Genomic DNA, 27,135 nt, shown 5'->3' with positions numbered 1-27,135 from the left:
AGAAGCACAATGGAGGACATGTTTATACGTCCCTGACAACAAGATGGCGATGAGCAAGACTGAGTTATACTACCGCTATTGGCACATTTAAGGTGTGTGTGATAAAAAAATCCCAATTTGCTGAAGAAAGACATAACAACTGTCGGGCATGTGAAATCACTTCAGACTTCGTCAGCCGTGGCATTTAGCTGCACAGACGGGTCAGTTTCGGTTCCAGGGAATACATTCCTGGTTTGGGTGCAAATTTTTGAAGACTTCTAGTGTGCAGTCCTCACCTGAGTGTCTGATTAAGAAAGATATGTGCATCCCTGTTTATTAGGACATAAACAAAATGCTGCTAATTGAACTCTGTCAAAAGCAACATTAACTCCTGGAAGGTTTGGAGCCACTGAGACTCGATGCAACATGTGGTTGAAACATTGATGAATGTCCTGACTGAATTGTCCTTAGCCGTCAGAACATGGAGCATCAAGCCTCGTCACTATGTGCTACTGTATATACATTTATTTTAGGTCAGAGTGGGTCGTCATGTGCATCCAAAACCTCTGAAAGTAGGCTGAGTTATTAGATTTGTGTACATCATCAGGTCACTTTGGTGCATACCACCTTTATTAAAACAAATATCAAAGTCCAGTGAGAACAGAGCTGTTGACCTCAACGGAGGGAAGTAGCAAGTAGAGGCAAGACATTCACAGTGAAGAATATCCACTTTCCATTATGACAGTGAAGGCATCACAAAACACAGCGTAGAATTAAGTGGTAAATATTTCTTTATTTGCAGGTGACATTGTTCACAGATATAATAAAGAGAAGACTGTTGATGACTCCATTAAGGTTGAAGACCCCTTCAAGTCAAACACATACACGTCTCAACAAATATGTTAACAACAATGCTACGACATGGAAGTGAATTCAAATGAGTTCTTCTGGACGCAGAGACATGAAACTGACCTCGAGATGCTGCAGCTTCAAAAACAACCAGTAAATCTGAAAACCATGATCTGAACTCTTCAGCTGGAAGACGATTTAAGGAAGTCAACAAGAGTTAAATGATCTTTCCTGTTAAATGAAGCTGAAATCCAGCTGCCGTGATCCGACCTGCAGGACATCAAGAATTTCACAAATGATGCAGGAAAAAGACATTTTCTAATTCTCACAGTGAGAACCTCCTGATGTGAGGTGAAATCAAGATTTGAATGTTGTCGTCTAACGACAGACATTTTATAATTTGTTATCTAAAGCCATCGGCTGCCGACGTAAATGTGAAGTCATTTAATTGCGCTGCAGTCTACTATGAGTCGATGTTGATGTGAAAGTTGTTGATCAGTGGAGTCTGAAAGAGGCAGAAGTGGCTCCAGGGTTTTCATATGCCATGGTACCATCATCTTCATCTTCATCATTTTTCACCTGTGAAACACAACACAAACAAACCCTCACTCTGACACTCTTTAACTGTCACCTTTCACATCGTTAACTCATATTTAACACAAAGAAATAAGAGATGATCTGACAACACCTGAACGCACCATCAGTTTCTCTCACACGTAGATATAAAATAAATTGAGAAAATGACAATAAAAAGAAGAACCTGAACGCACCATCTTTACCTGACTGGCTGCTGCACCTGAACGCCTCGCTGTTCTGCTTCCTCCTGAGTTTAAAACCTACACAAACATAAACAGTGAGACATTCACAGTCCTGCATTACAGCAACATGAACAGTTACCACCAGCAGCTTCTCACCATTCACACAGTCCCTGAACATTCATACACAGCTTTCATTTCACACATCAGGTCACTTCAGTTTTTATTGTCCACTCACAGTGTTGTCATCAGGTGGTCTCTGCCTTCCTGGAAAACAACCCACAGAGCAACATGTCAGCTCGAAACTCACACTTTGTGTTAATCAGTCTGAACAAATGCTGCTCTGAGTTTTCTCACCTCGAGCTCTGATGAGAAGAACAGTGATCACAGTGATGAGGACGAGTTCAGCCACACGCATCACCAACATTATGTAGTTCACCACAGAACAATCTGTACGAGCTGCGGAGCAGAACAATCGTGTCGGTGAAGGAAGGTGTTGTCAAACAGTCAGAAACGCGACACGTGTGAAGGAGCAGTTTTCATGTTTCAGCAATGTGTGAGAGCAGCATGGACAACAGGAAAATAAAAACATCCGATAAAGCTACTGGAAACATGCGTCTACATTTTTACCCAAATCTCCAGTTATTAATGTTTATTCACAAGTTCCACATTTGGTTTATGTTGAACATGAGTCAGTTGCTTTGTTTCTCACCGTCTGGAGTTGCTGTTGTTGTTGTTGATGTTGGTGGTGCTGCTGATATTGATGTTGATGTTGGTGGTGCTGATGATATTGAAGTTGTTGCATCTTCACCTGTCAAGTTAATAAAGAAAACAAACAAACTGTTTCTTCATCAGGCTCTGTGGGCAGTCTGTGAGTCATTTGACTCAACATGGACCAATCATGTGCCGCCTACTTCAGTCAAGAGGAGCAGGTCTTTATAATGATGAGCTATAAAGAATATAAAGTCGCTGTCAGAGCAAAAAGCAGCACTGCTGCTGTGAATAAGACAAGAGAGGAAGAAAACTGCTGATCCTGTAAATTCATAAGTAAAATAGACCAAGCATAAAACCAGAATCCAAAGTGGTTTCTAGTTTCTGTGTCTTCGTCATTCTTTAAGTTTGTGGCTGATCTGCTGTGTAAACTTTAGAGTTAAATGTTTGTAAGTTCCTGAGCACAAAACCACAACGTGATGCAGACAGTTTGTCCTTCTGTAATTACACATATTGTAAAGTCAGTCAATCACATTACTAACGTACAGCTCAGCAGGCAGCTTATCAGTCAATTCAATTTCAATCTGAAACTCTGAACAGAACCTCCTCCAGAGCAGGTTGCAGGTTGCAGCATCAGTTACCATGGAGATCTCGCCAGGATCAAAGAGAGACACCTTTGTGACATTGAAAATTCTGACTTTAGGTGCAACATATCTCCCTAACAAGCCATTTGCTAATCAGCAAATGCTAGCATGCTAACACATGAGCCACCAGTTCCTCTCTTTAACTTACTGTTGCTGATTCTTTTGTTGCTGTTCTTGTGTCCTCACCTGAACAGGTGAACACAGCCCAACAAACTGTTCAGCACAAAACTTGTGTTGTGATGTAATATTTTAACTTTTTTAGCTAATTATTCACATCACTGTGAAGTGACTTTAAACAAAGGTCAATATATTCTCACCTGGTTTCTCGCCTGAGGGCTGAGGGATGAGGTCAAACTGCTGCACTTTGTTACCATTGGTCACTTTACACTTGAGTCGTTCATACCTTGATGTGTAAAAGTAATGAGAAGACAGAAACTGCAGAGAGGCAGAGCAGGAAGACTGTGACATCTTGAGATCCTGGTTATCTTTATCCACATCGTTACCGTTAAACAACCACTGCACTGTGTGTGTACATCGCTCATATGTCACCACAGAGCAGTTTAATGTCACCTTATCGGTGTCCTTAAGTTCAGTCACTGGAGAAGATGGAGACAATGAGAGAAAGACAACAAGAGGAAAGTCAACCTCATCACTGTAATCATGATGATTGTAATGTTTCAGTTTGTTGTTCTAACAAGACAGTTTGAGCTGAAAACACTCTGATGTAAATACTCACTGCTGATCACAGACAGATGAACCACAGAGTCTGAACCTTGTTCTCCTCCTGACCTGAACTCTCTGCATGTGTAATGACCAACATCCTCGACTGTGACCTTCTTCATGACCAGAGAACAGTTCTGTAGAACACTCAGTCTGTCTGATGAAGGTTTATCACGTTCAACAACCTTCCCGAGTTGAACCAGCTCCACTGCTGCTGGGCTTCTTGAACCACTGTACAGCCAGATACAACTGCCACATTTATGCTTCTTTTTCACTGCATTTTCACAAGGCAAAGAGACGTCATCTCCAACTCTGACAGTCAAGGAGTGAGTGTGAGCTGAGTGTGTCTCAGCTGCTGCTGTTCAGAAGATGAGAGAAAATAATGAAAAATGAATGAAATGAGAAAATGTCTGTCATGTTCACAGTTAATGAGATTATTATTTCTTCATCCTTGTTTCCATGTTAACTACGTTAAGAACAAACAACACATTTGGTTTTCTGAGTTCAATAAAACTTAAAAATAAACTACTGGTCATAACAATAATGATGATGAAGTTATTTTTTGCAATATGCCTTCCATTCATATATTTGTTAATTTGAATGGGACAGTGCATATTGATGAATATGTTAAAACACGTAAAGATGCAGGTTGACGCTAATTTCCATCCACAGTCCCATATCCATAAAAAACAATTAAGTACAACAGTACAACATTTCACAGTAAGAAAAAAGGAGCAGTAGCAATATAAAACAAGTACTAACAGTGAAAAAAACACATTGAGGAACACAAACCACAATATACAAATCATTTGCAATGCAGGTTGACTGGGTGGAGAGCTGGCCCACCAGAAGGGAGACCATAAGAGTTTCGTTTTGAGGAGTAAAGCGCATAGGTGCTCGATAAAGTGTCAAGTGCTAAAGTGCATGAGCGCCAGATGAAATTGCACAAAGCCCTGAGTGCACATTAGTTTAAAGTGCCAGTTTGTATTGCACAAGGCCCAGTACACTCAGTTGCACATGCAGAAGCGTGTAATTATTGCACTAGAATGTGATACATAAATGTATTATGTAAACACTACTGATGAGAAAAAAATCATACACAAAAGTATTGTGTAATTTCTGTACACATGTTACGGAAAAAGAAAGAAACTCTGATGATGACCCAACAACTGCACTGCATTACAGGTTACAGGAGGTCGCATGTTTGATTTTCTAGGAACAATGCGTTCAGCTTCCCCTTGAAAGTGCAGAGAGTGGTGCTCTATGTGGTGGTGATATATGTATTCTTACCTGTGAACTGAAGCATCACCATCAGAAATAAAGAAGTCTGAATCCATTTGAACTCAGCCATCATGATTCGGTCGCTCTCTTATCTCTTGTTCTCACAGTGAAAGCTGTCTGAGTTTCGAAAGTAATGCTTTAGTGGAGAGATGCTGAATCTACTTCCTGTTGACATGATGTCACTTCCTCATAGCAGCTTTTAGTTCGTTTTACATTGCGTGGTATTTTTTTTTGTAAATGTTAAAACAGTCAAAGGCTCTGTTAAACTTTTCACTTTGATGGTTTTGAAATGCATTTTTCTCTCATCCACAGTGACTGACGGTGACACCGTTGTCTTCATCAGCAACATGAGATGCAGCCATCAGTAAAGATGTCAGAGGTTGCAGCAGGCTGATAAAGGTCCTGAGCCTGTAAAGAAGACAAAGTCACTGGTCACCAGGCAAAGGAATATGTTTCTGCATTCACTGAGCCAATCTAATGCTGCAACAAAGAAATTTAGATGAAGACTCATATTGAGCCTCAAGTTCACACTGTGTCCAGTCCCATGGTGCATTTCTGACAACTACATGTTTCACCTCCAGAAAAGAAGAAGCAGACTGAGGAAGTTCAATGTGTTAAGATTGTTAGCTTCAGATAGCATTTCTTTAAAAACAGACAGGAGTCGTGGTGATAGCTGACAGCTCACATCAACAAACAGGGGAAGAGTCAAACTCCTCGTCCAGTTGTATTCGAATGAAGACGTTCATGGTGTAATATGGTAATACTGCGGCTGCTGGGAGAGAACACATATGAAATGATGTTTTAGTGGTCAGACCTGTTGGTTCCTTGTTGTGTCTTTGCAGATATTTTTGTCAGAGAACGAAGGAAGCGTTTTGATGAGAGTGTGAGTTCAACAGCAGCAGAACTCTGGTGGTTTTACCCTGTAATGACCACATCAACATCAGGCACACATGATACTCACAGAAACACAGTTTATTAGCAGGGATGCACATAGCTGGTACACAGGTGCACGTGTGTGACAAAAACCAGAAATGCATGACGTTGAGTTGTTTCAAAACACACCTTTGAGCACCAGGCAGCAACTGAACTACAAAACCGAGATTGTGCCTCCTCAGGTCAACATTATGTGTAGTACCAGAGTGGATCTGAGAAGACCACGATCAGACAGCACTGCTCATGATAGCAGTACTGTGTGTGTGTGTGTGTGTGTGTGTGTTTGGGATGAGAAAGTGGGGAGCCAATCATTATTATAGCTAAAGAGGGAAAACAGCTGACGTTATTGTTATATCTGCCTCCAAGAACATGTGATCTGCAGGAACGTCCTGTCCCCCCTCAGATTCTCTGTCTGTCTCTCGCTGTGTGTCTGTGTGGAGTGTGATTACCTGAGCGGAGACAGGTGTGCTGGAGCAGCAGCATGTCCAGCTGCATCCCATCCTGTTACCAAGACGATGAGAAGCACAATGGAGGACATGTTTATACGTCCCTGAAAACAAGATGGCGATGAGCAAGACTGAGTTATACTACCGCTATCGGCACATTTAAGGTGTGTGTGATAAAAAAAAACCCAATTTGCTGTAGAAAGACATAACAACTGTCGGGCATGTGAAATCACTTCAGACTTCGTCAGCCGTGGCATTTAGCTGCACAGACGGGTCAGTTTCGGTTCCAGGGAATACATTCCTGGTTTGGGTGCAAATTTTTGAAGACTTCTAGTGTGCAGTCCTCACCTGAGTGTCTGATTAAGAAAGATATGTGCATCCCTGTTTATTAGGACATAAACAAAATGCTGCTAATTGAACTCTGTCAAAAGCTACATTAACCTCTGGAAGGTTTGGAGCCACTGAGACTCGATGCAACATGTGGTTGAAACATTGATGAATGTCCTGACTGAATTGTCCTTAGCCGTCAGAACATGGAGCATCAAGCCTCGTCACTATGTGCTACTGTATATACATTTATTTTAGGTCAGAGTGGGTCATCATGTGCATCCAAAACCTCTGAAAGTAGGCTGAGTTATTAGATTTGTGTACATCATCAGGTCACTTTGGTGCATACCACCTTTATTAAAACAAATATCAAAGTCCAGTGAGAACAGAGCTGTTGACCTCAACGGAGGGAAGTAGCAAGTAGAGGCAAGACATTCACAGTGAAGAATATCCACTTTCCATTATGACAGTGAAGGCATCACAAAACACAGCGTAGAATTAAGTGGTAAATATTTCTTTATTTGCAGGTGACATTGTTCACAGATATAATAAAGAGAAGACTGTTGATGACTCCATTAAGGTTGAAGACCCCTTCAAGTCAAACACATACACGTCTCAACAAATATGTTAACAACAATGCTGCGAAATGGAAGTGAATTCAAATGAGTTCTTCTGGACGCAGAGACATGAAACTGACCTCGAGATGCTGCAGCTTCAAAAACAACCAGTAAATCTGAAAACCATGATCTGAACTCTTCAGCTGGAAGACGATTTAAGGAAGTCAACAAGAGTTAAATGATCTTTCCTGTTAAATGAAGCTGAAATCCAGCTGCCGTGATCCGACCTGAAGGAAATCAAGAATTTCACAAATGATGCAGGAAAAAGACATTTTCTGATTCTCACAGTGAGAATCTCCTGATGTGAGGTGAAATCAAGATTTGAATGTTGTCGTCTAACGACAGACATTTTATAATTTGTTATCTAAAGCCATCTAAATGCCATCGGCTACCGACGTAGCCGATGGCACCACACCATCTTTACCTGACTGGCTGCTGCACCTGAACGCCTCGCTGTTCTGCTTCCTCCTGAGTTTAAAACCTACACAAACATAAACAGTGAGACATTCACAGTCCTGCATTACAGCAACATGAACAGTTACCACCAGCAGCTTCTCACCATTCACACAGTCCCTGAACATTCATACACAGCTTTCATTTCACACATCAGGTCACTTCAGTTTTTATTGTCCACTCACAGTGTTGTCATCAGGTGGTCTCTGCCTCCCTGGAAAACAACCCACAGAGCAACATGTCAGCTCGAAACTCACACTTTGTGTTAATCAGTCTGAACAAATGCTGCTCTGAGTTTTCTCACCTCGAGCTCTGATGAGAAGAACAGTGATCACAGTGATGAGGACGAGTTCAGCCACACGCATCACCAACATTATGTAGTTCACCACAGAACAATCTGTACGAGCTGCGGAGCAGAACAATCGTGTCGGTGAAGGAAGGTGTTGTCAAACAGTCAGAAACGCGACACGTGTGAAGGAGCAGTTTTCATGTTTCAGCAATGTGTGAGAGCAGCATGGACAACAGGAAAATAAAAACATCCAATAAAGCTACTGGAAACATGCGTCTACATTTTTACCCAAATCTCCAGTTATTAATGTTTATTCACAAGTTCCACATTTGGTTTATGTTGAACATGAGTCAGTTGCTTTGTTTCTCACCGTCTGGAGTTGCTGTTGTTGTTGTTGATGTTGGTGGTGCTGATGATATTGATGTTGATGTTGGTGGTGCTGATGATATTGAAGTTGTTGCATCTTCACCTGTCAAGTTAATAAAGAAAACAAACAAACTTTTTCTTCATCAGGCTCTGTGTGCAGTCTGTGAGTCATTTGACTCAACATGGACCAATCATGTGCCGCCTACTTCTGTCAAGAGGAGCAGGTCGTTATAATGATGAGCTATAAAGAATATAAAGTCGCTGTCAGAGCAAAAAGCAGCACTGCTGCTGTGAATAAGACAAGAGAGGAAGAAAACTGCTGATCCTGTAAATTCATAAGTAAAATAGACCAAGCATAAAACCAGAATCCAAAGTGGTTTCTAGTTTCTGTGTCTTCTTCGTTCTTTAAGTTTGTGGCTGATCTGCTGTGTAAACTTTAAAGTGTTAATATTACCTGAAGCAAACAGAAAAAAAGGATTTTCTGCATCATCAGCTGAATGTTTGTAAGTTCCTGAGCACAAATGTGATGAACATGTGATGAAGACAGTTTGTCCTTCTGGAATTACACATAATGTAAAGTCAGTCAATCACATTACTAACGTACAGCTCAGCAGGCAGCTTATCAGTCAATTCAATTTCAATCTGAAACTCTGAACAGAACCTCCTCCAGAGCAGGTTGCAGGTTGCAGCATCAGTTACCATGGAGATCTCGCCAGGTTAAAAGAGAGACACCTTTGTGACATTGAAAATTCTGACTTTAGGTGCAACATATCTCCCAAACAAGCCATTTGCTAATCAGCAAATGCTAGCATGCTAACACATGAGCCACCAGTTCCTCTCTTTAACTTACTGTTGCTGATTCTTTTGTTGCTGTTATTGTGTCCTCACCTGAACAGGTGAACACAGCCCAACAAACTGTTCAGCACAAAACTTGTGTTGTGATGTAATATTTTAACTTTTTTAGCGATTTATTCAAGTCGCTGTGAAGTGACTTTAAACAAAAGTCAATATATTCTCACCTGGTTTCTCGCCTGAGGGCTGAGGGATGAGGTCAAACTGCTGCACTTTGTTACCATTGGTCACTTTACACTTGAGTCGTTCATACCTTGATGTGTAAAGGTAATGAGAAGACAGAAACCGCAGAGAGGCAAAGCAGGAAGACTGTGACATCTTGAGATCCTGGCTATCTTTATCCACATCGTTACCGTTAAACGACCACTGCACTGTGTGTGTACATCGCTCACATGTCACCACAGAGCACTTTAATGTCACCTTATCACTGTCCTTATGTTCAGTCACTGGAGAAGATGGAGACAATGAGAGAAAGACAACAAGAGGAAAGTCAACCTCATCACTGTAATCATGATGATTGTAATGTTTCAGTTTGTTGTTCTAACAAGACAGTTTGAGCTGAAAGCACTCTGATGTAAATACTCACTGCTGATCACAGACAGATGAACCACAGAGTCTGAACCTTGTTCTCCTCCTGACCTGAACTCTCTGCATGTGTAACGACCAACATCCTCGACTGTGACCTTCTTCATGACCAGAGAACAGTTCTGTAGAACACTCAGTCTGTCTGATGAAGGTTTGTCACGTTCAACAACCTTCCCAAGTTGAACCAGCTCCACTGCTGCTGGGCTTCTTGAACCACTGTAGAACCAGGAATAACTGCCACATTTATGCTTCTTTTTCGCTGCATTTTCACAAGGCAAAGAGACGTCATCTCCAACTCTGACAGTGAAGGAGTGACGATGTGTCTCAGCTGCTGCTGTTCAGAAGATGAGAGAAAATAATGAAAAATGAATGAAATGAGAAAATGTCTGTCATGTTCACAGTTAATGTGATTATTATTTCTTCATCCTTGTTTCCGTGTTAACTACGTTAAGAACAAACAACACATTTGGTTTTCTTAGTTCAATAAAACTTAAAAATAAACTGAATAAACTGTGATATATGTATTCTTACCTGTGAACTGAAGCATCACCATCAGAAATAAAGAAGTCTGAATCCATTTGAACTCAGCCATCATGATTCGGTCGCTCTCTTATCTCTCGTTCTCACAGTCAAAGCTGTCTGAGTTTCGAAAGTAATGCTTTAGTGGAGAGATGCTGAATCTACTTCCTGTTGACATGATGTCACTTCCTCATAGCAGCTTTTAGTTCGTTTTACATTGCGTGGTATTTTTTTGGTAAATGTTAAAACAGTCAAAGGCTCTGTTAAACTTTTCACTTTGACGGTTTTGAAATGCATTTTTCTCTCATCCACAGTGACTGACGGTGACACCGTTGTCTTCATCAGCAACATGAGATGCAGCCATCAGTAAAGATGTCAGAGGTTGCAGCAGGCTGATAAAGGTCCTGAGCCTGTAAAGAAGACAAAGTCACTGGTCACCAGGCAAAGGAATATGTTTCTGCACTCACTGAGCCAATCTAATGCTGCAACAAAGAAATTTAGATGAAGACTCATATTGAGCCTCAAGTTCACACTGTGTCCAGTCCCATGGTGCATTTCTGACAACTACATGTTTCACCTCCAGAAAAGAAGAAGCAGACTGAGGAAGTTCAATGTGTTAAGATTGTTAGCTTTAGATAGCATTTCTTTAAAAACAGACAGGAGTCATGGTGATAGCTGACAGCTCACATCAACAAACAGGGGAAGAGTCAAACTCCTCGTCCAGTGGTATTTGAATGAAGACGTTCATGGTGTAATATGGTAATACTGCGGCTGCTGGGAGAGAACACATATGAAATGATGTTTTAGTGGTCAGGTCTGTTGGTTCCTTATTGTTTCTTTGCAGATATTTTTGTCAGAGAACGAAAGCAGAGTTTTGATGAGAGTGTGAGTTCAACAGCAGCAGAACTCTGGTGGTTTTACCCTGTAATGACCACATCAACATCAGGCACACATGATACTCACAGAAACACAGTTTATTAGCAGGGATGCACATAGCTGGTACACAGGTGCACGTGTGTGACAAAAACCAGAAATGCATGACGTTGAGTTGTTTCAAAACACACCTTTGAGCACCAGGCAGCAACTGAACTACAAAACCGAGATTGTGCCTCCTCAGGTCAACATTATGTGTAGTACCAGAGTGGATCTGAGAAGACCACGATCAGACAGCACTGCTCATGATAGCAGTACTGTGTGTGTGTGTGTGTGTGTGTGTGCGTGTGTGTGTTTGTGTGTTTGGGATGAGAATGCGTGGAGCCAATCATTATTATAGCTAAAGAGGGAAAACAGCTGACATTATTGTTGCATCTGCCTCCTAGAACATGTGATCTGCAGGAACGTCCTGTCCCCCCTCTGATTCTCTGTCTGTCTCTCGCTGTGTGTCTGTGTGGAGTGTGATTACCTGAGCGGAGACAGGTGTGCTGGAGCAGCAGCATGTCCAGCTGCATCCCATCCTGTAACCAAGACGATGAGAAGCACAATGGAGGACATGTTTATACGTCCCTGAAAACAAGATGGCGATGAGCAAGACTGAGTTATACTACCGCTATCGGCACATTTAAGGTGTGTGTGATAAAAAAAAACCCAATTTGCTGAAGAAAGACATAACAACTGTCGGGCATGTGAAATCACTTCAGACTTCGTCAGCCGTGGCTTTTAGCTACACAGACGGGTCAGTTTCGGTTCCAGGGAATACATTCCTGGTTTGGGTGCAAATTTTTGAAGACTTCTAGTGTGCAGTCCTCACCTGAGTGTCTGATTAAGAAAGATATGTGCATCCCTGTTTATTAGGACATAAACAAAATGCTGCTAATTGAACTCTGTCAAAAGCAACATTAACTCCTGGAAGGTTTGGAGCCACTGAGACTCGATGCAACATGTGGTTGAAACATTGATGAATGTCCTGACTGAATTGTCCTTAGCCGTCAGAACATGGAGCATCAAGCCTCGTCACTATGTGCTACTGTATATACATTTATTTTAGGTCAGAGTGGGTCATCATGTGCATCCAAAACCTCTGAAAGTAGGCTGAGTTATTAGATTTGTGTACATCATCAGGTCACTTTGGTGCATACCACCTTTATTAAAACAAATATCAAAGTCCAGTGAGAACAGAGCTGTTGACCTCAACGGAGGGAAGTAGCAAGTAGAGGCAAGACATTCACAGTGAAGAATATCCACTTTCCATTATGACAGTGAAGGCATCACAAAACACAGCGTAGAATTAAGTGGTAAATATTTCTTTATTTGCAGGTGACATTGTTCACAGATATAATAAAGAGAAGACTGTTGATGACTCCATTAAGGTTGAAGACCCCTTCAAGTCAAACACATACACGTCTCAACAAATATGTTAACAACAATGCTGCGAAATGGAAGTGAATTCAAATGAGTTCTTCTGGACGCAGAGACATGAAACTGACCTCGAGATGCTGCAGCTTCAAAAACAACCAGTAAATCTGAAAACCATGATCTGAACTCTTCAGCTGGAAGACGATTTAAGGAAGTCAACAAGAGTTAAATGATCTTTCCTGTTAAATGAAGCTGAAATCCAGCTGCCGTGATCCGACCTGCGGGACATCAAGAATTTCACAAATGATGCAGGAAAAAGACATTTTCTGATTCTCACAGTGAGAATCTCCTGATGTGAGGTGAAATCAAGATTTGAATGTTGTCGTCTAACGACAGACATTTTATAATTTGTTATCTAAAGCCATCGGCTACCGACGTAAATGTGAAGTCATTTAATTGCGCTGCTGTCTACCATGAGTCGATGTTGATGTGAAAGTTGTTGATCAGTGGAGTCTGAAAGAGGCAGAAGTGGCTCCAGGGTTTTCATATGCCATGGTACCATCATCTTCATCTTCATCATTTTTCACCTGTGAAACACAACACAAACAAACCCTCACTCTGACACTCTTTAACTGTCACCTTTCACATCGTTAACTCATATTTAACACAAAGAAATAAGAGATGATCTGACAACACCTGAACGCACCATCAGTTTCTCTCACACGTAGATATAAAATAAATTGAGAAAATGACAATAAAAAGAGAACCTGAACGCACCATCTTTACCTGACTGGCTGCTGCACCTGAACGCCTCACTGTTCTGCTTCCTCCTGAGTTTAAAACCTACACAAACACAAACAGTGAGACATTCACAGTCCTGCATTACAGCAACATGAACAGTTACCACCAGCAGCTTCTCACCATTCACACAGTCCCTGAACATTCATACACAGCTTTCATTTCACACATCGGGTCACTTCAGTTTTTATTGTCCACTCACAGTGTTGTCATCAGGTGGTCTCTGCCTCCCTGAAAAACAACCCACAGAGCAACATGTCAGCTCGAAACTCACACTTTGTGTTAATCAGTCTGAACAAATGCTGCTCTGAGATTTCTCACCTCGAGCTCTGATGAGAAGAACAGTGATCACAGTGATGAGGACGAGTTCAGCCACACGCATCACCAACATTATGTAGTTCACCACAGAACAATCTGTACGAGCTGCGGAGCAGAACAATCATGTCGGTGAAGGAAGGTGTTGTCAAACAGTCAGAAACGCGACACGTGAGAAGGAGCAGTTTTCATGTTTCAGCCATAAGTGAGAGCAGCATGGACAACAGGAAAATAAAAACATCCAATTAAGCTACTGGAAACATGCGTCTACATTTTTACCCAAATCTCCAGTTCTTAATGTTTATTTACAAGTTCCACATTTGGTTTATGTTGAACATGAGTCAGTTGCTTTGTTTCTCACCGTCTGGAGTTGCTGTTGTTGTTGTTGATGTTGATGTTGGTGGTGCTGATGATATTGAAGTTGTTGCTTCTTCACCTGTCAAGTTAATAAAGAAAACAAACAAACTGTTTCTTCATCAGGCTCTGTGTGCAGTCTGTGAGTCATTTGACTCAACATGGACCAATCATGTGCAGCCTACTTCAGTCAAGAGGAGCAGGTCGTTATAATGAAGAGCTATAAAGAATATAAAGTCGTTGTCAGAGCAAAAAGCAGCACTGCTGCTGTGAATAAGACAAGAGAGGAAGAAAACTGCTGATCCTGTAAATTCATAAGTAAAATAGACCAAGCATAAAACCAGAATCCAAAGTGGTTTCTAGTTTCTGTGTCTTCTTCGTTCTTTAAGTTTGTGGCTGATCTGCTGTGTAAACTTTAAAGTGTTAATATTACCTGAAGCAAACAGAAAAAAAGGATTTTCTGCATCATCAGCTGAATGTTTGTAAGTTCCTGAGCACAAATGTGATGAACATGTGATGAAGACAGTTTGTCCTTCTGGAATTACACATAATGTAAAGTCAGTCAATCACATTACTAACGTACAGCTCAGCAGGCAGCTTATCAGTCAATTCAATTTCAATCTGAAACTCTGAACAGAACCTCCTCCAGAGCAGGTTGCAGGTTGCAGCATCAGTTACCATGGAGATCTCGCCAGGTTAAAAGAGAGACACCTTTGTGACATTGAAAATTCTGACTTTAGGTGCAACATATCTCCCAAACAAGCCATTTGCTAATCAGCAAATGCTAGCATGCTAACACATGAGCCACCAGTTCCTCTCTTTAACTTACTGTTGCTGATTCTTTTGTTGCTGTTATTGTGTCCTCACCTGAACAGGTGAACACAACCCAACAAACTGTTCAGCACAAAACTTGTGTTGTGATGTAATATTTTAACTTTTTTAGCTATTTATTCAAGTCGCTGTGAAGTGACTTTAAACAAAAGTCAATATATTCTCACCTGGTTTCTCGCCTGAGGGCTGAGGGATGAAGTCAAACTGCTGCACTTTGTTACCATTGGTCACTTTACACTTGAATAATTTATACCTTGATGTGTAAAAGTAATGAGAAGACAGAAACTGCAGAGAGGCAGAGCAGGAAGACTGTGACATCTTGAGATCCTGGCTATCTTTATCCACATCGTTACTGTTAAACGACCACTGCACTGTGTGTGTACATCGCTCACATGTCACCACAGAGCACTTTAATGTCACCTTATCACTGTCCTTATGTTCAGTCACTGGAGAAGATGGAGACAATGAGAGAAAGACAACAAGAGGAAAGTCAACCTCATCACTGTAATCATGATGATTGTAATGTTTCAGTTTGTTGTTCTAACAAGACAGTTTGAGCTGAAAACTCTGATGTAAATACTCACTGCTGATCACAGACAGATGAACCACAGAGTCTGAACCTTGTTCTCCTCCTGACCTGAACTCTCTGCATGTGTAACGACCAACATCCTCGACTGTGACCTTCTTCATGACCAGAGAACAGTTCTGTAGAACACTCAGTCTGTCTGATGAAGGTTCGTCACGTTCAACAATTTCCCCGAGTTGAACCAGCTCCACTGCTGCTGTGTTTCCTGAACCACGGTACAGCCAGGTATAACTGCCACATTTATGCTTCTTTTTCACTGCATTTTCACAAGGCAAAGAGACGTCATCTCCAACTCTGACAGTGAAGGAGTGACGATGTGTCTCAGCTGCTGCTGTTCAGAAGATGAGAGAAAATAATGAAAAATGAATGAAATGAGAAAATGTCTGTCATGTTCACAGTTAATGTGATTATTATTTCTTCATCCTTGTTTCCGTGTTAACTACGTTAAGAACAAACAACACATTTGGTTTTCTTAGTTCAATAAAACTTAAAAATAAACTGAATAAACTGTGATATATGTATTCTTACCTGTGAACTGAAGCATCACCATCAGAAATAAAGAAGTCTGAATCCATTTGAACTCAGCCATCATGATTCGGTCGCTCTCTTATCTCTCGTTCTCACAGTGAAAGCTGTCTGAGTTTCGAAAGTAATGCTTTAGTGGAGAGATGCTGAATCTACTTCCTGTTGACATGATGTCACTTCCTCATAGCAGCTTTTAGTTCGTTTTACATTGCGTGGTATTTTTTTGGTAAATGTTAAAACAGTCAAAGGCTCTGTTAAACTTTTCACTTTGATGGTTTTGAAATGCATTTTTCTCTCATCCACAGTGACTGACGGCGACACCTTTGTCTTCATCAGCAACATGAGATGCAGCCATCAGTAAAGATGTCAGAGGTTGCAGCAGGCTGATAAAGGTCCTGAGCCTGTAAAGAAGACAAAGTCACTGGTCACCAGGCAAAGGAATATGTTTCTGCACTCACTGAGCCAATCTAATGCTGCAACAAAGAAATTTAGATGAAGACTCATATTGAGCCTCAAGTTCACACTGTGTCCAGTCCCATGGTGCATTTCTGACAACTACATGTTTCACCTCCAGAAAAGAAGAAGCAGACTGAGGAAGTTCAATGTGTTAAGATTGTTAGCTTTAGATAGCATTTCTTTAAAAACAGACAGGAGTCATGGTGATAGCTGACAGCTCACATCAACAAACAGGGGAAGAGTCAAACTCCTCGTCCAGTGGTATTTGAATGAAGACGTTCATGGTGTAATATGGTAATACTGCGGCTGCTGGGAGAGAACACATATGAAATGATGTTTTAGTGGTCAGGTCTGTTGGTTCCTTATTGTTTCTCTGCAGATATTTTTGTCAGAGAACGAAAGAAGAGTTTTGATGAGAGTGTGAGTTCAACAGCAGCAGAACTCTGGTGGTTTTACCCTGTAATGACCAGATCAACATCAGGCACACATGATACTCACAGAAACACAGTTTATTAGCAGGGATGCACGTAGCTGGTACACAGGTGCATGTGTGTGACAAAAACCAGAAATGCATGACGTTGAGTTGTTTCAAAACACACCTTTGAGCACCAGGCAGCAACTGAACTACAAAACCGAGATTGTGCCTCCTCAGGTCAACATTATGTGTAGTACCAGAGTGGATCTGAGAAGACCACGATCAGACAGCACTGCTCATGATAGCAGTACTGTGTGGCTGTGTGCGTGTGTGTGTGTTTGGGATGAGAATGCGTGGAGCCAATCATTATTATAGCTAAAGAGGGAAAACAGCTGACATTATTGTTGCATCTGCCTCCCAGAACATGTGATCTGCAGGAACGTCCTGTCCCCCCTCTGATTCCCTGTCTGTCTCTCGCTGTGTGTCTGTGTGTCGTGTGATTATCTGAGCGGAGACAGGTCTGCTGGAGCAGCAGCATGTCCAGCTGCATCCCATCCTGTAACCAAGACGATGAGAAGCACAACGGAGGACATGTTTACACGTCCCTGACAACAAGATGGCGATGAGCAAGACTGAGCTATACTACCGCTATCGGCACATTTAAGGTGTGTGTGATAAAAAAATCCCAATTTGCTGTAGAAAGACATAACAACTGTCTGGCATGTGAAATCACTTCAGACTTCATCAGCCGTGGCATTTAGCTGCACAGACGGGTCAGTTTCGGTTCCAGGGAATACATTCCTGGTTTGGGTGCAAATTTTTGAAGACTTCTAGTGTGCAGTCCTCACCTGAGTGTCTGATTAAGAAAGATATGTGCATCCCTGTTTATTAGGACATAAACAAAATGCTGCTAATTGAACTTTGTTAAAAGCTACATTAACTCCTGGAAGGTTTGGAGCCACTGAGACTCGATGCAACATGTGGTTGAAACATTGATGAATGTCCTGACTGAATTGTCCTTAGCCGTCAGAACATGGAGCATCAAGCCTCGTCACTATGTGCTACTGTATATACATTTATTTTAGGTCAGAGTGGGTCATCATGTGCATCCAAAACCTCTGAAAGTAGGCTGAGTTATTAGATTTGTGTACATCATCAGGTCACTTTGGTGCATACCACCTTTATTAAAACAAATATCAAAGTCCAGTGAGAACAGAGCTGTTGACCTCAACGGAGGGAAGTAGCAAGTAGAGGCAAGACATTCACAGTGAAGAATATCCACTTTCCATTATGACAGTGAAGGCATCACAAAACACAGCGTAGAATTAAGTGGTAAATATTTCTTTATTTGCAGGTGACATTGTTCACAGATATAATAAAGAGAAGACTGTTGATGACTCCATTAAGGTTGAAGACCCCTTCAAGTCAAACACATACACGTCTCAACAAATATGTTAACAACAATGCTGCGAAATGGAAGTGAATTAAAATGAGTTCTTCTGGACGCAGAGACATGAAACTGACCTCGAGATGCTGCAGCTTCAAAAACAACCAGTAAATCTGAAAACCATGATCTGAACTCTTCAGCTGGAAGATGATTTAAGGAAGTCAACAAGAGTTAAATGATCTTTCCTGTTAAATGAAGCTGAAATCCAGCTGCCGTGATCCGACCTGCAGGAAATCAAGAATTTCACAAATGATGCAGGAAAAAGACATTTTCTGATTCTCACAGTGAGAACCTCCTGATGTGAGGTGAAATCAAGATTTGAATGTTGTCGTCTAACGACAGACATTTTATAATTTGTTATCTAAAGCCATCGGCTGCCGACGTAAATGTGAAGTCATTTAATTGCGCTGTGGTCTTCTATGAGTCGATGTTGATGTGAAAGTTGCGGATCAGTGGAGTCTGAAAGAGGCAGAAGTGGCTCCAGGGTTTTCATATGCCATGGTACCATCATCTTCATCTTCATCATTTTTCACCTGTGAAACACAACACAAACAAACCCTCACTCTGACACTCTTTAACTGTCACCTTTCACATCGTTAACTCACATTTAACACAAAGAAATAAGAAATGATCTGACAACACCTGAACGCACCATCAGTTTCTCTCACACGTAGATATAAAATAAATTGAGAAAATGACAATAAAAAGAAGAACCTGAACGCACCATCTTTACCTGACTGGCTGCTGCACCTGAACGCCTCGCTGTTCTGCTTCCTCCTGAGTTTAAAACCTACACAAACATAAACAGTGAGACATTCACAGTCCTGCATTACAGCAACATGAACAGTTACCACCAGCAGCTTCTCACCATTCACACAGTCCCTGAACATTCATACACAGCTTTCATTTCACACATCAGGTCACTTCAGTTTTTATTGTCCACTCACAGTGTTGTCATCAGGTGGTCTCTGCCTTCCTGGAAAACAACCCACAGAGCAACATGTCAGCTCGAAACTCACACTTTGTGTTAATCAGTCTGAACAAATGCTGCTCTGAGTTTTCTCACCTCGAGCTCTGATGAGAAGAACAGTGATCACAGTGATGAGGACGAGTTCAGCCACACGCATCACCAACATTATGTAGTTCACCACAGAACAATCTGTACGAGCTGCGGAGCAGAACAATCATGTCGGTGAAGGAAGGTGTTGTCAAACAGTCAGAAACGCGACACGTGTGAAGGAGCAGTTTTCATGTTTCAGCAATGTGTGAGAGCAGCATGGACAACAGGAAAATAAAAACATCCGATAAAGCTACTGGAAACATGCGTCTACATTTTTACCCAAATCTCCAGTTATTAATGTTTATTCACAAGTTCCACATTTGGTTTATGTTGAACATGAGTCAGCTGCTTTGTTTCTCACCGTCTGGTGTTGCTGTTGTTGATGTTGATGTTGGTGGTGCTGATGATATTGAAGTTGTTGCTTCTTCACCTGTCAAGTTAATAAAGAAAACAAACAAACTGTTTCTTCATCAGGCTCTGTGTGCAGTCTGTGAGTCATTTGACTCAACATGGACCAATCATGTGCAGCCTACTTCAGTCAAGAGGAGCAGGTCGTTATAATGAAGAGCTATAAAGAATATAAAGTCGTTGTCAGAGCAAAAAGCAGCACTGCTGCTGTAAATAAGACAAGAGAGGAAGAAAACTGCTGATCCTGTAAATTCATAAGTAAAATGGACCAAGTATAAAACCAGAATCCAAAGTGGTTTCTAGTTTCTGTGTCTTCTTCGTTCTTTAAGTTTGTGGCTGATCTGCTGTGTAAACTTTAAAGTGTTAATATTACCTGAAGCAAACAGAAAAAAAAGGATTTTCTGCATCATCAGCTGAATGTTTGTAAGTTCCTGAGCACAAATGTGATGAACATGTGATGAAGACAGTTTGTACTTCGGTAATTACACATAATGTAAAGTCAGTCAATCACATTACTAACATACAACTCAGCAGGCAGAAAATCATTCAATTTCAATCTGAATCTCTGAACAAAACCTCAGTTAACATGGAGATCTACCCAGGTTCAAAGAGATCCACCATCGTAGTGAATTTCTCCATTGCAAGATCAATAAAGTCTTATCTAATCTAATAACATTGAAACCTCTGACTCCAGGATCTACGTGGTTTATAAGCCATTAATGTTCGCAGCACACCCCTCAGATGACTCCACAATGACTGAATTCAAAACTGGACTGAAATACGAAGTAGACTGACAAGGGGATGAAGTGTAGGTGGAGAGATGGGCGGAGAAGTTCAGGTGAGGTGAATGAGGTGATGAAACAGGAGAACAAAGAAGGAGCTGCTTGGCTGGTGAAAACACAGGTGACAGGGCTAACGAGGCTGATGCAGGCCAGCTGAGCAGCAAATCCAGAACAAATACAACGATGGAAACGTGGTGCGAAAACAAATGGATTAACTGCAATCACGCTGCAAATACAGAAACTGTCAAAATCTAAAACACAAACATTCTTCTGCCTCTGGAAAAGAAGCTTGCTTTTCAACCCGAGAGAGAGAGAGAGAGAGAGAGAGAGAGAGAGAGAGAGGGAGAGTCGACCAGTCGACAGAGTATGTTTGTTTGATGCAAGAAGAAAAACACGAAGGCCAAAAGACATAAAAAAGAAAGCGAACCTTTTCATATCGTATCACCTCTTTACTCCATGTTTCTGGATTTTTGGATTTTCTTGTGTTTTTAAATTGCCATCGTCCTCATGGAAATGCTTTAGGCTGCTGCAGCGTGTTCGCGCTTGTCGGCCACCGTACTGTTTCTTAAAACACTTGGATGCAATTTTTTTGTAAACGACAGGAAAAAACCTGTTTTTAAAAAATACGACCAGGCAAAAGAGAGACAGAGGAGCATCAGGAGACACAAGGGAAAAAGGAAACATCAGAAATCACAAAGGAAATAAGTGCAGGCACGGCCGTGACTGTAACACAGATGAAGTGATTATAAACAGCTCATCTCACCTGCTTTCCCACCTGAGGGCTGAGGACTGAAGTCAAACTGCTGCACTTGTCCAGTGTAATGATTGGTCACTTCAAACTTGAACAGGTCGGGATATCTTAAATCCTGCTTCAGATAAGTTGTAGGAAATTTCACAGTAGCTGAGCAAGTGGGATATGTCTCCATGTCTTTGTCTTTCTCCACATTTTGATCCTCATGCAGCCACTTCACTCTGTATTCACACTGTCTGTGAGTTAACACAGTGATGAACAACGTCACCTCCTCAGAGTCTGTACGTTCAGTGACTGGAGAGAGAAAAAGAGTCAAATTAACTGAATCACTGTAATCACATTTATAATATGAACATTAGGTTTCAGTATAATATATTAAGACAGTTTGGTGTAAATACTCACTGGTAATAACAAACAGATGAACATTAGCATCTTCATATTGATGTCTTGGTATGATCCGTCTGCAGGTGTACAAACCAACATCCTCGCCTGTGACCTTCTTTATAACCAGAGAACAATTCTCTGTCACGCTCAGTCTGTCCGGTTTAATGTTTTCACCAATCTGCCCATTTTTAACCAGCTGTACTGTTGACCTTCCTGGACCACTGAGGAGCCAATCAATACTGCCACATCCGCTCTGATCATCTATCATATGTCTACAAGGCAAAGTGACTTCATCTCCATCTCTGACAACAAAGTGGGGGGAATATTGTCCAGCTGCTGCTGAAAAGATGAGGAGTGAGAAGTGTGAATATGACTTTTACTCTGACAGTTAATGTGAGGATAGTTTTAGATCCAGCAGAAGTCTGCTGGTATTTCTGTATATTTATGCATCCTTACCTGTAAACTGAAGCATCAGTATCAGAAATAAAGACGCTTTCGTCCGTCTGAATTCAACCATCATGCTTCAGTCTTTTTGTCGGCCCCCTTCTCAGCTATCAACTGTCTGTCTTTGACCTGTTTAAATAAGGAAATGAAAAGTCTACTTCCTGTGATAAGTCATGTGCCACTTCCTTCATTGTGTCTTTTGCAAGTTGCTGAATTTAGTTTGGCAAATGCTCAACCGACGTGATTTTCTTTTTTAATCTCTCTGAAAACAACCCAACACTTTCATATGTTAACCCCTTAGCTAACACTGTCATCCACATGGATTTACACCAATCAGTAGATTACTACATTGATAATTATCAGAACAAACTAAGAGTTGCAAGACCCATATAAGTGTTAGTGAGATTCTGTAAAAATACAACAGGAGGGAGGAAGCTGTGGTTCAGTGTGCAGTCAGAGGACATGACGAGTTCCCTGACACAGACTGTCTGTAATGAGCTAAATTACTTGATATAGTTCATCGGAGGCTTTGATTTCATCCTGTGCTCTTTCAGATCAGACCTCTGTTTCTGCTGGTGACTGGATGGTGAAGCCGTATGAAGCTTTCTGGCGTGAAAAGGTTTGAAGTTTCAGGGCTTCAAATGCAGGAAGCACAGCGACGTCAGGTGGTTTGTCGAACTTAAAGCAGGTCTTGCTCAAGCAGCACTGCAACGTCTCTCTTTCACTAACAAAGATGCCTCCATAGGCCGGTATCACAGAGCTTCTCTCGGTCATAGACCACGCTGACACATGTGTAATCATGATTAAATGTAGATGGTACGATTCAACACAACAGCAAAATAAGCAATAAATTGTCCCGAAAGCCTACATCTAAAATATTTCTGCTGACACAAAAAATGAATGTATCTTACTGGAGCCGTTATTTACATTTCATTTGAGTTCCAATGTGATGTGAAATTCATTCACAAGAGCTATTAGCACATTTAATTACTTTATTACTTGGCATGAGCTGGAAATGCTCGCATACTGATAATTACGCCTCGTTAGTGTACATCAACCTGTGACCCATTCAAACTAACAATCCTGCATATATAAGTATATATATACATATATAAGTTCAAGCTGCAGAAGCCAGGTCTGTCTGTCTGCCTCTGTTCTGTTTCAATAAAAGTGCTCGTTAAGATATCTCACATGTGGCTTTGACTTACAGCTAAATATTTAGCCCCTTTCATCTTCTCAAACCTTGAGAAGGAGATCAGGTGAGACTTTTTTCCTGATATCACTGAATCTGATATGGATAAATAACTCTGGTGGTGGGAGAATTAAGCATGTGGTCACAGCATCTTTAAAGTGTGTGTATGACTTGGTGCTACCACTGTGTGGCAGCAGAGGCAGTCGACTAACATGGAAACACAGCTGGAATGAAACTTTAATACATGACCTCGTCCGTGAACATCACAGTCAGACAGGCTCAGAAAACTGTTTATTTAACAATGAAGACTTCATTTTTCTGTTGGTTTGACTTCACAACATCATCAAACTTCATCTTTTTTTTTTAATTGTTCAGTGGCAGAGATTACACGCTGTAAGAGAAGAAACAACTCAATGACCAATCTGATTGTAACTCATGTTATTACATTAAATAAAACAGCATCGTGCTTTTAGTGAGTAACATCTTGTTTGTCTGGGTTGTTGACGGCAGCACTGAAGTTTCTGGGATCAGTGGAGGCTCCAGCAGAAGAGGAGGAACCTTTAACAACGCTGTAGCTCGCTGTATCACCTTCATCATCATCATCATCATCACCATCACCATCACCATCACCATCATCTCCCCGAACCTGAAAGCATAGAAACATAACCTGACAGGAGCTCTGAGTGTCCTGATTTAACGACTGAAATGCAGCTTTAATCTGCTGTTTCTGAAATATCTTGTGAGTGAAGTTGACATGTTGGTCTGATGGTGGCGCCAAAGGTCACCGTAAAAACACCAGGACTCATCTGGCGACCATGAATATTCAGAATCAGAAATCATAAATATATATCAAGTTTAGCAATTAAACAGATCCTTCATTCTTTCACCACTATAATCCAGCAGACATCTTACCGGGGCTTTACTGCTGGTCTTCTTGGTGTAGCTGACGGAGGCGTAGGAAACGCCGTCTTCAGGACCAGCCTACACAGAGAGGACAACATGTGGATTTAAACTGACTCACCTTCTGTGCCAGAAGGTTGAATATTTACGTTTATTGCTGGGCTGTGATCTGTAGTGGCCGTGGTGATTATGAATATGGAGGAAGGTGATTTTTCACCCAGGAGACCAAACCGTATTGTTAAAGTGTTTTAATACTTTAAAGCTCACCATGTTTTCATCCATCTGTGCTTTGCTGCCTGGAAGGACAAAAAAGAGTCGACTGAAAATCCAGGTTTTATCATAACTTCTTGTTGATAAAAGTTCGATCAGTGGATGTTCTCACCTTTAGTTCTCCTCCATCTGATGATAGCTATGATGATTATTAAGAGAGCTGCTACACCCACAGACACAATGATGAACCGCCACCAACCTGGAGAGAGAGTTGTTGTTAATGTTTTGTTTGTTCCTTCTGATCTGCTCAGCGTCACTGATTGGTTTCCTGTAGTCGATGTTGATGTCACTGTTCCCGGTTTTATCGTAGCCGATGTCGCATCAGCACCTACATGGATGCAGCAACAAAATGCAACAAACTGCACAATAAGACAACACTTGATCATCTGCATAAAACGAATGACCAAGAATGGTTCAAACCTGCAAGCAATTATCCAAAATCTCACCTGAGGGTGGGCGGCTGAAGGTGAACAGCTGCACTTCTTTACTGTAAACATTAGTCACTTGACATTTGAATAAGTCACGAGACTTTGACCTCTGCTTGAGGTCGGAGGTGGGAAACGTCACAGCGGCTGAGCACTCGGATGTCTTCATCTCCGTATCCACGTCTTCACCCTCATACAGCCACTTCACGGTGTGTGCACACTGTCGATGTACTGGCACAGAGCAGGACAGCGTCACCTTGTCATCGGTCTTATGTTCAGTCACTGGTGTAGATGGAAGGACAACAGCAAAATTAGCTTCAGTTGTTGTAGTGTTTCAGTATATTGTTCTAACAGGGCAGTTTGAGCAGAAAACATAATGATGTAAACACTCACTGTGAATAACAGACAGATAAACTTGAGCAACTTGATCTTTTCCTGATTTGAACTGTCTGCAGGTGTAGTAACCGGCATCCTCAACTGTGGCCTTCTTTATCACCAGGGAACAGTTCGCTGTAACACTCAGCCTGCCTGCTTTCGCTTTGTCAATCTGCCCTTTATCAAACAGCTTTACTTGGTTTGCTGAACCACTGATGAGCCAAGTCGTCCCGTTACACTTATCCTGATCGTCTGTCACATTCCCACAAGGCAAAGTGACTTCATTTCCCACTGAGGAATATTTCACAGCGGCTGCTGTTGAGGAAAAAGAGAGAACTGTGAAAATGGAGCATGAATGTGAACAGAAATAAAACCAGAATCAGTCATCTCCAATCAAACTGTGTTTCCTGACAACAGTTTCCTGAAGTGTTCCTCAGTCCAGGTATTAATCTCTTTATCCAATCATGTTTACCTGTGGAATGTTCCAAACAGGTGTTCAGAATAAGCACACAAAAATCAAAAAAGCTAATGAGCTCAAACATTGAATAAGATAAGATAAGATAAGACTTTATTAATCCCCAGCCGAGGAAATTCGGGTGTTACAGGCAGCAGGCAATAGCAGAAGGAAAAATAGCAATAGAGAAATACAAGATCCAAAATAAGAGCTGATTGTATATATGTACATTTTATACAAAAGACTATATAAAACAAAAAATACGTAAAAAGCATCGCCACAAACAACTCTAAGAATTATTGCCATAAAAACAGTTCTTACACAAATTGCACAAGTTGGGTTCGTATAAAGTAAGTACAGCACTACAGTAACACAGTAATAAATACATATGTGTCACAGTAGAATGCCAGTATGTAGTGATAGGTTGAGTACTCAAAGAGAGTGAAAAAAAGCAATATTGCACAAGGTAATTCGTGCATGATAAATCACACATTAGTGCAAAAACAGTCTGAATATGGACCCAGTGCTAAAAAATACAAATATATTGCCAATGGAAAATATTGAAAAATACTGAAAAATTGCACATGGACAAGATAAGATAAGATAAGATAAGATTGATACGTGTGTGTGTGTGTGTGTGTGTGTGTGTGTGTGTCCATTATATGCAAGAGGAGTATGAAAATAATTTTGCCGTAACAGAACAGAACAGAACAAATGTTTCCAGAACGGAAGTTTGTGAATGCATCTCAGTTTTGGTCTCCAAGAGTTCATTAAACTCACCATGTTACAAACAAAACTTCCTAATGAAGCACCATCAGTAATATTGTTTCATCTTAGCAGTGTTTTATATTTAAAGTGTGTTTAAAGGATTCTTACCTGTCAAACTAAACACCAGCATCAGAACTGAAGAAAATAGGATCCACCTGAATTCAGCCATCATGCTTCTGTCTTTGTGCTGCTGCTTCTTAAAACTGAGTGCTGCATGTGCTTCCTGTGATAAGTGAAGGCTCAGTTCCTCATTCTGACTGTGTGTGTTTTCTTACCTGTTTCCTGCTAAATTTATTTCTTACATTTTAACATTTACATTTGATGCACGTTCAGAGGTGAAGAGTCAGACGCGTCCAGCAGAATCTGAAGTCCACTTTGACGCCATAACAGCTGGGACAGAACCGGGATCAGATTGTGTTTTAGTGGTGAGACTTGTTGGTTTCTCACTGTATTTTTTCAGGGAACTGAAAGTGTTTTGATGAGAGGGTGCGTACATCAGCTGCAGAGCCTTTGAGGTCTTACATCAGTAACATAAACGTATTGATGAGCATCTGCCTGGAGGGTTAGGGTTCATGCG

General features: G+C 41.2%; 5 protein-coding genes across 18 annotated transcripts; all 5 read right to left on the bottom strand.

Annotated features, from left to right (window-relative positions):
• Positions 1–763: 763 nt before the first annotated feature.
• On the bottom strand, positions 764–5,036 carry LOC121622462. 4 transcript variants are annotated; one of them, XM_041959422.1, is made up of 8 exons: positions 4,949–5,036; positions 3,675–4,013; positions 3,256–3,534; positions 2,296–2,394; positions 1,941–2,042; positions 1,822–1,850; positions 1,599–1,664; positions 764–1,407 (listed from the first exon to the last, which is right to left on the bottom strand). In XM_041959422.1, the coding sequence occupies exons 1-8, from the start codon at positions 5,010–5,012 to the stop codon at positions 1,324–1,326; spliced, it is 1,062 nt and encodes a 353-aa protein (XP_041815356.1). In that variant the 5' UTR covers positions 5,013–5,036; the 3' UTR covers positions 764–1,323. The 4 variants fall into 4 exon arrangements, with proteins under 4 accessions (XP_041815356.1, XP_041815355.1, XP_041815357.1 ...); XM_041959421.1 differs by having other exon boundaries at positions 3,675–4,016; positions 4,949–5,034; XM_041959423.1 differs by having other exon boundaries at positions 1,608–1,664; positions 3,675–4,016; positions 4,949–5,034.
• Positions 5,037–7,629: 2,593 nt separating this feature from the next.
• Positions 7,630–10,436, bottom strand: LOC121622471. 3 transcript variants are annotated; one of them, XM_041959442.1, is made up of 7 exons: positions 10,339–10,436; positions 9,809–10,138; positions 9,390–9,668; positions 8,375–8,473; positions 8,020–8,121; positions 7,901–7,929; positions 7,630–7,743 (listed from the first exon to the last, which is right to left on the bottom strand). In XM_041959442.1, the coding sequence occupies exons 1-7, from the start codon at positions 10,400–10,402 to the stop codon at positions 7,651–7,653; spliced, it is 996 nt and encodes a 331-aa protein (XP_041815376.1). In that variant the 5' UTR covers positions 10,403–10,436; the 3' UTR covers positions 7,630–7,650. The 3 variants fall into 3 exon arrangements, 2 of the variants coding, with proteins under 2 accessions (XP_041815376.1, XP_041815375.1); XM_041959441.1 differs by having other exon boundaries at positions 9,809–10,141; positions 10,339–10,428; XR_006007685.1 differs by having other exon boundaries at positions 7,681–7,743; positions 7,822–7,929; positions 9,809–10,141; positions 10,339–10,428.
• A 2,126-nt stretch (positions 10,437–12,562) lies between these two features.
• On the bottom strand, positions 12,563–16,149 carry LOC121622469. Of its 5 annotated transcripts, XM_041959434.1 has the most exons (9): positions 16,031–16,137; positions 15,501–15,833; positions 15,084–15,362; positions 14,093–14,167; positions 13,738–13,839; positions 13,619–13,647; positions 13,396–13,461; positions 13,091–13,205; positions 12,563–12,896 (listed from the first exon to the last, which is right to left on the bottom strand). In XM_041959434.1, the coding sequence occupies exons 1-8, from the start codon at positions 16,092–16,094 to the stop codon at positions 13,122–13,124; spliced, it is 1,032 nt and encodes a 343-aa protein (XP_041815368.1). In that variant the 5' UTR covers positions 16,095–16,137; the 3' UTR covers positions 12,563–12,896; positions 13,091–13,121. The 5 variants fall into 5 exon arrangements, with proteins under 5 accessions (XP_041815368.1, XP_041815369.1, XP_041815366.1 ...); XM_041959435.1 differs by having other exon boundaries at positions 12,563–13,205; positions 15,501–15,830; positions 16,031–16,149; XM_041959432.1 differs by having other exon boundaries at positions 12,563–13,205.
• A 2,086-nt stretch (positions 16,150–18,235) lies between these two features.
• Positions 18,236–22,301, bottom strand: LOC121622470. 3 transcript variants are annotated; one of them, XM_041959438.1, is made up of 8 exons: positions 22,187–22,301; positions 21,749–22,069; positions 21,359–21,640; positions 19,767–19,835; positions 19,412–19,513; positions 19,293–19,321; positions 19,070–19,135; positions 18,236–18,878 (listed from the first exon to the last, which is right to left on the bottom strand). In XM_041959438.1, exons 1-8 carry the CDS (start codon positions 22,248–22,250, stop codon positions 18,795–18,797), a joined length of 1,017 nt encoding a protein of 338 aa, XP_041815372.1. In that variant the 5' UTR covers positions 22,251–22,301; the 3' UTR covers positions 18,236–18,794. The 3 variants fall into 3 exon arrangements, with proteins under 3 accessions (XP_041815372.1, XP_041815374.1, XP_041815373.1); XM_041959440.1 differs by having other exon boundaries at positions 19,079–19,135; XM_041959439.1 differs by having other exon boundaries at positions 21,749–22,066; positions 22,187–22,263.
• Positions 22,302–23,732: 1,431 nt separating this feature from the next.
• Positions 23,733–26,760, bottom strand: LOC121622148. 3 transcript variants are annotated; one of them, XM_041959012.1, is made up of 7 exons: positions 26,667–26,760; positions 25,355–25,648; positions 24,983–25,243; positions 24,649–24,864; positions 24,534–24,562; positions 24,279–24,347; positions 23,733–24,012 (listed from the first exon to the last, which is right to left on the bottom strand). In XM_041959012.1, the coding sequence occupies exons 1-7, from the start codon at positions 26,728–26,730 to the stop codon at positions 23,836–23,838; spliced, it is 1,110 nt and encodes a 369-aa protein (XP_041814946.1). In that variant the 5' UTR covers positions 26,731–26,760; the 3' UTR covers positions 23,733–23,835. The 3 variants fall into 3 exon arrangements, with proteins under 3 accessions (XP_041814946.1, XP_041814945.1, XP_041814947.1); XM_041959011.1 differs by having other exon boundaries at positions 25,355–25,651; positions 26,667–26,743; XM_041959013.1 differs by having other exon boundaries at positions 24,649–24,735; positions 25,355–25,651; positions 26,667–26,743.
• Positions 26,761–27,135: the final 375 nt, after the last annotated feature.

This window comes from Chelmon rostratus, chromosome 18 (assembly GCF_017976325.1).
Source record: "Chelmon rostratus isolate fCheRos1 chromosome 18, fCheRos1.pri, whole genome shotgun sequence".
Lineage (NCBI taxonomy): Eukaryota > Metazoa > Chordata > Actinopteri > Chaetodontiformes > Chaetodontidae > Chelmon > Chelmon rostratus.
Note: the sequence above shows the minus strand (reverse complement) of the source record. Positions and strands in the feature narration are given on the sequence as shown.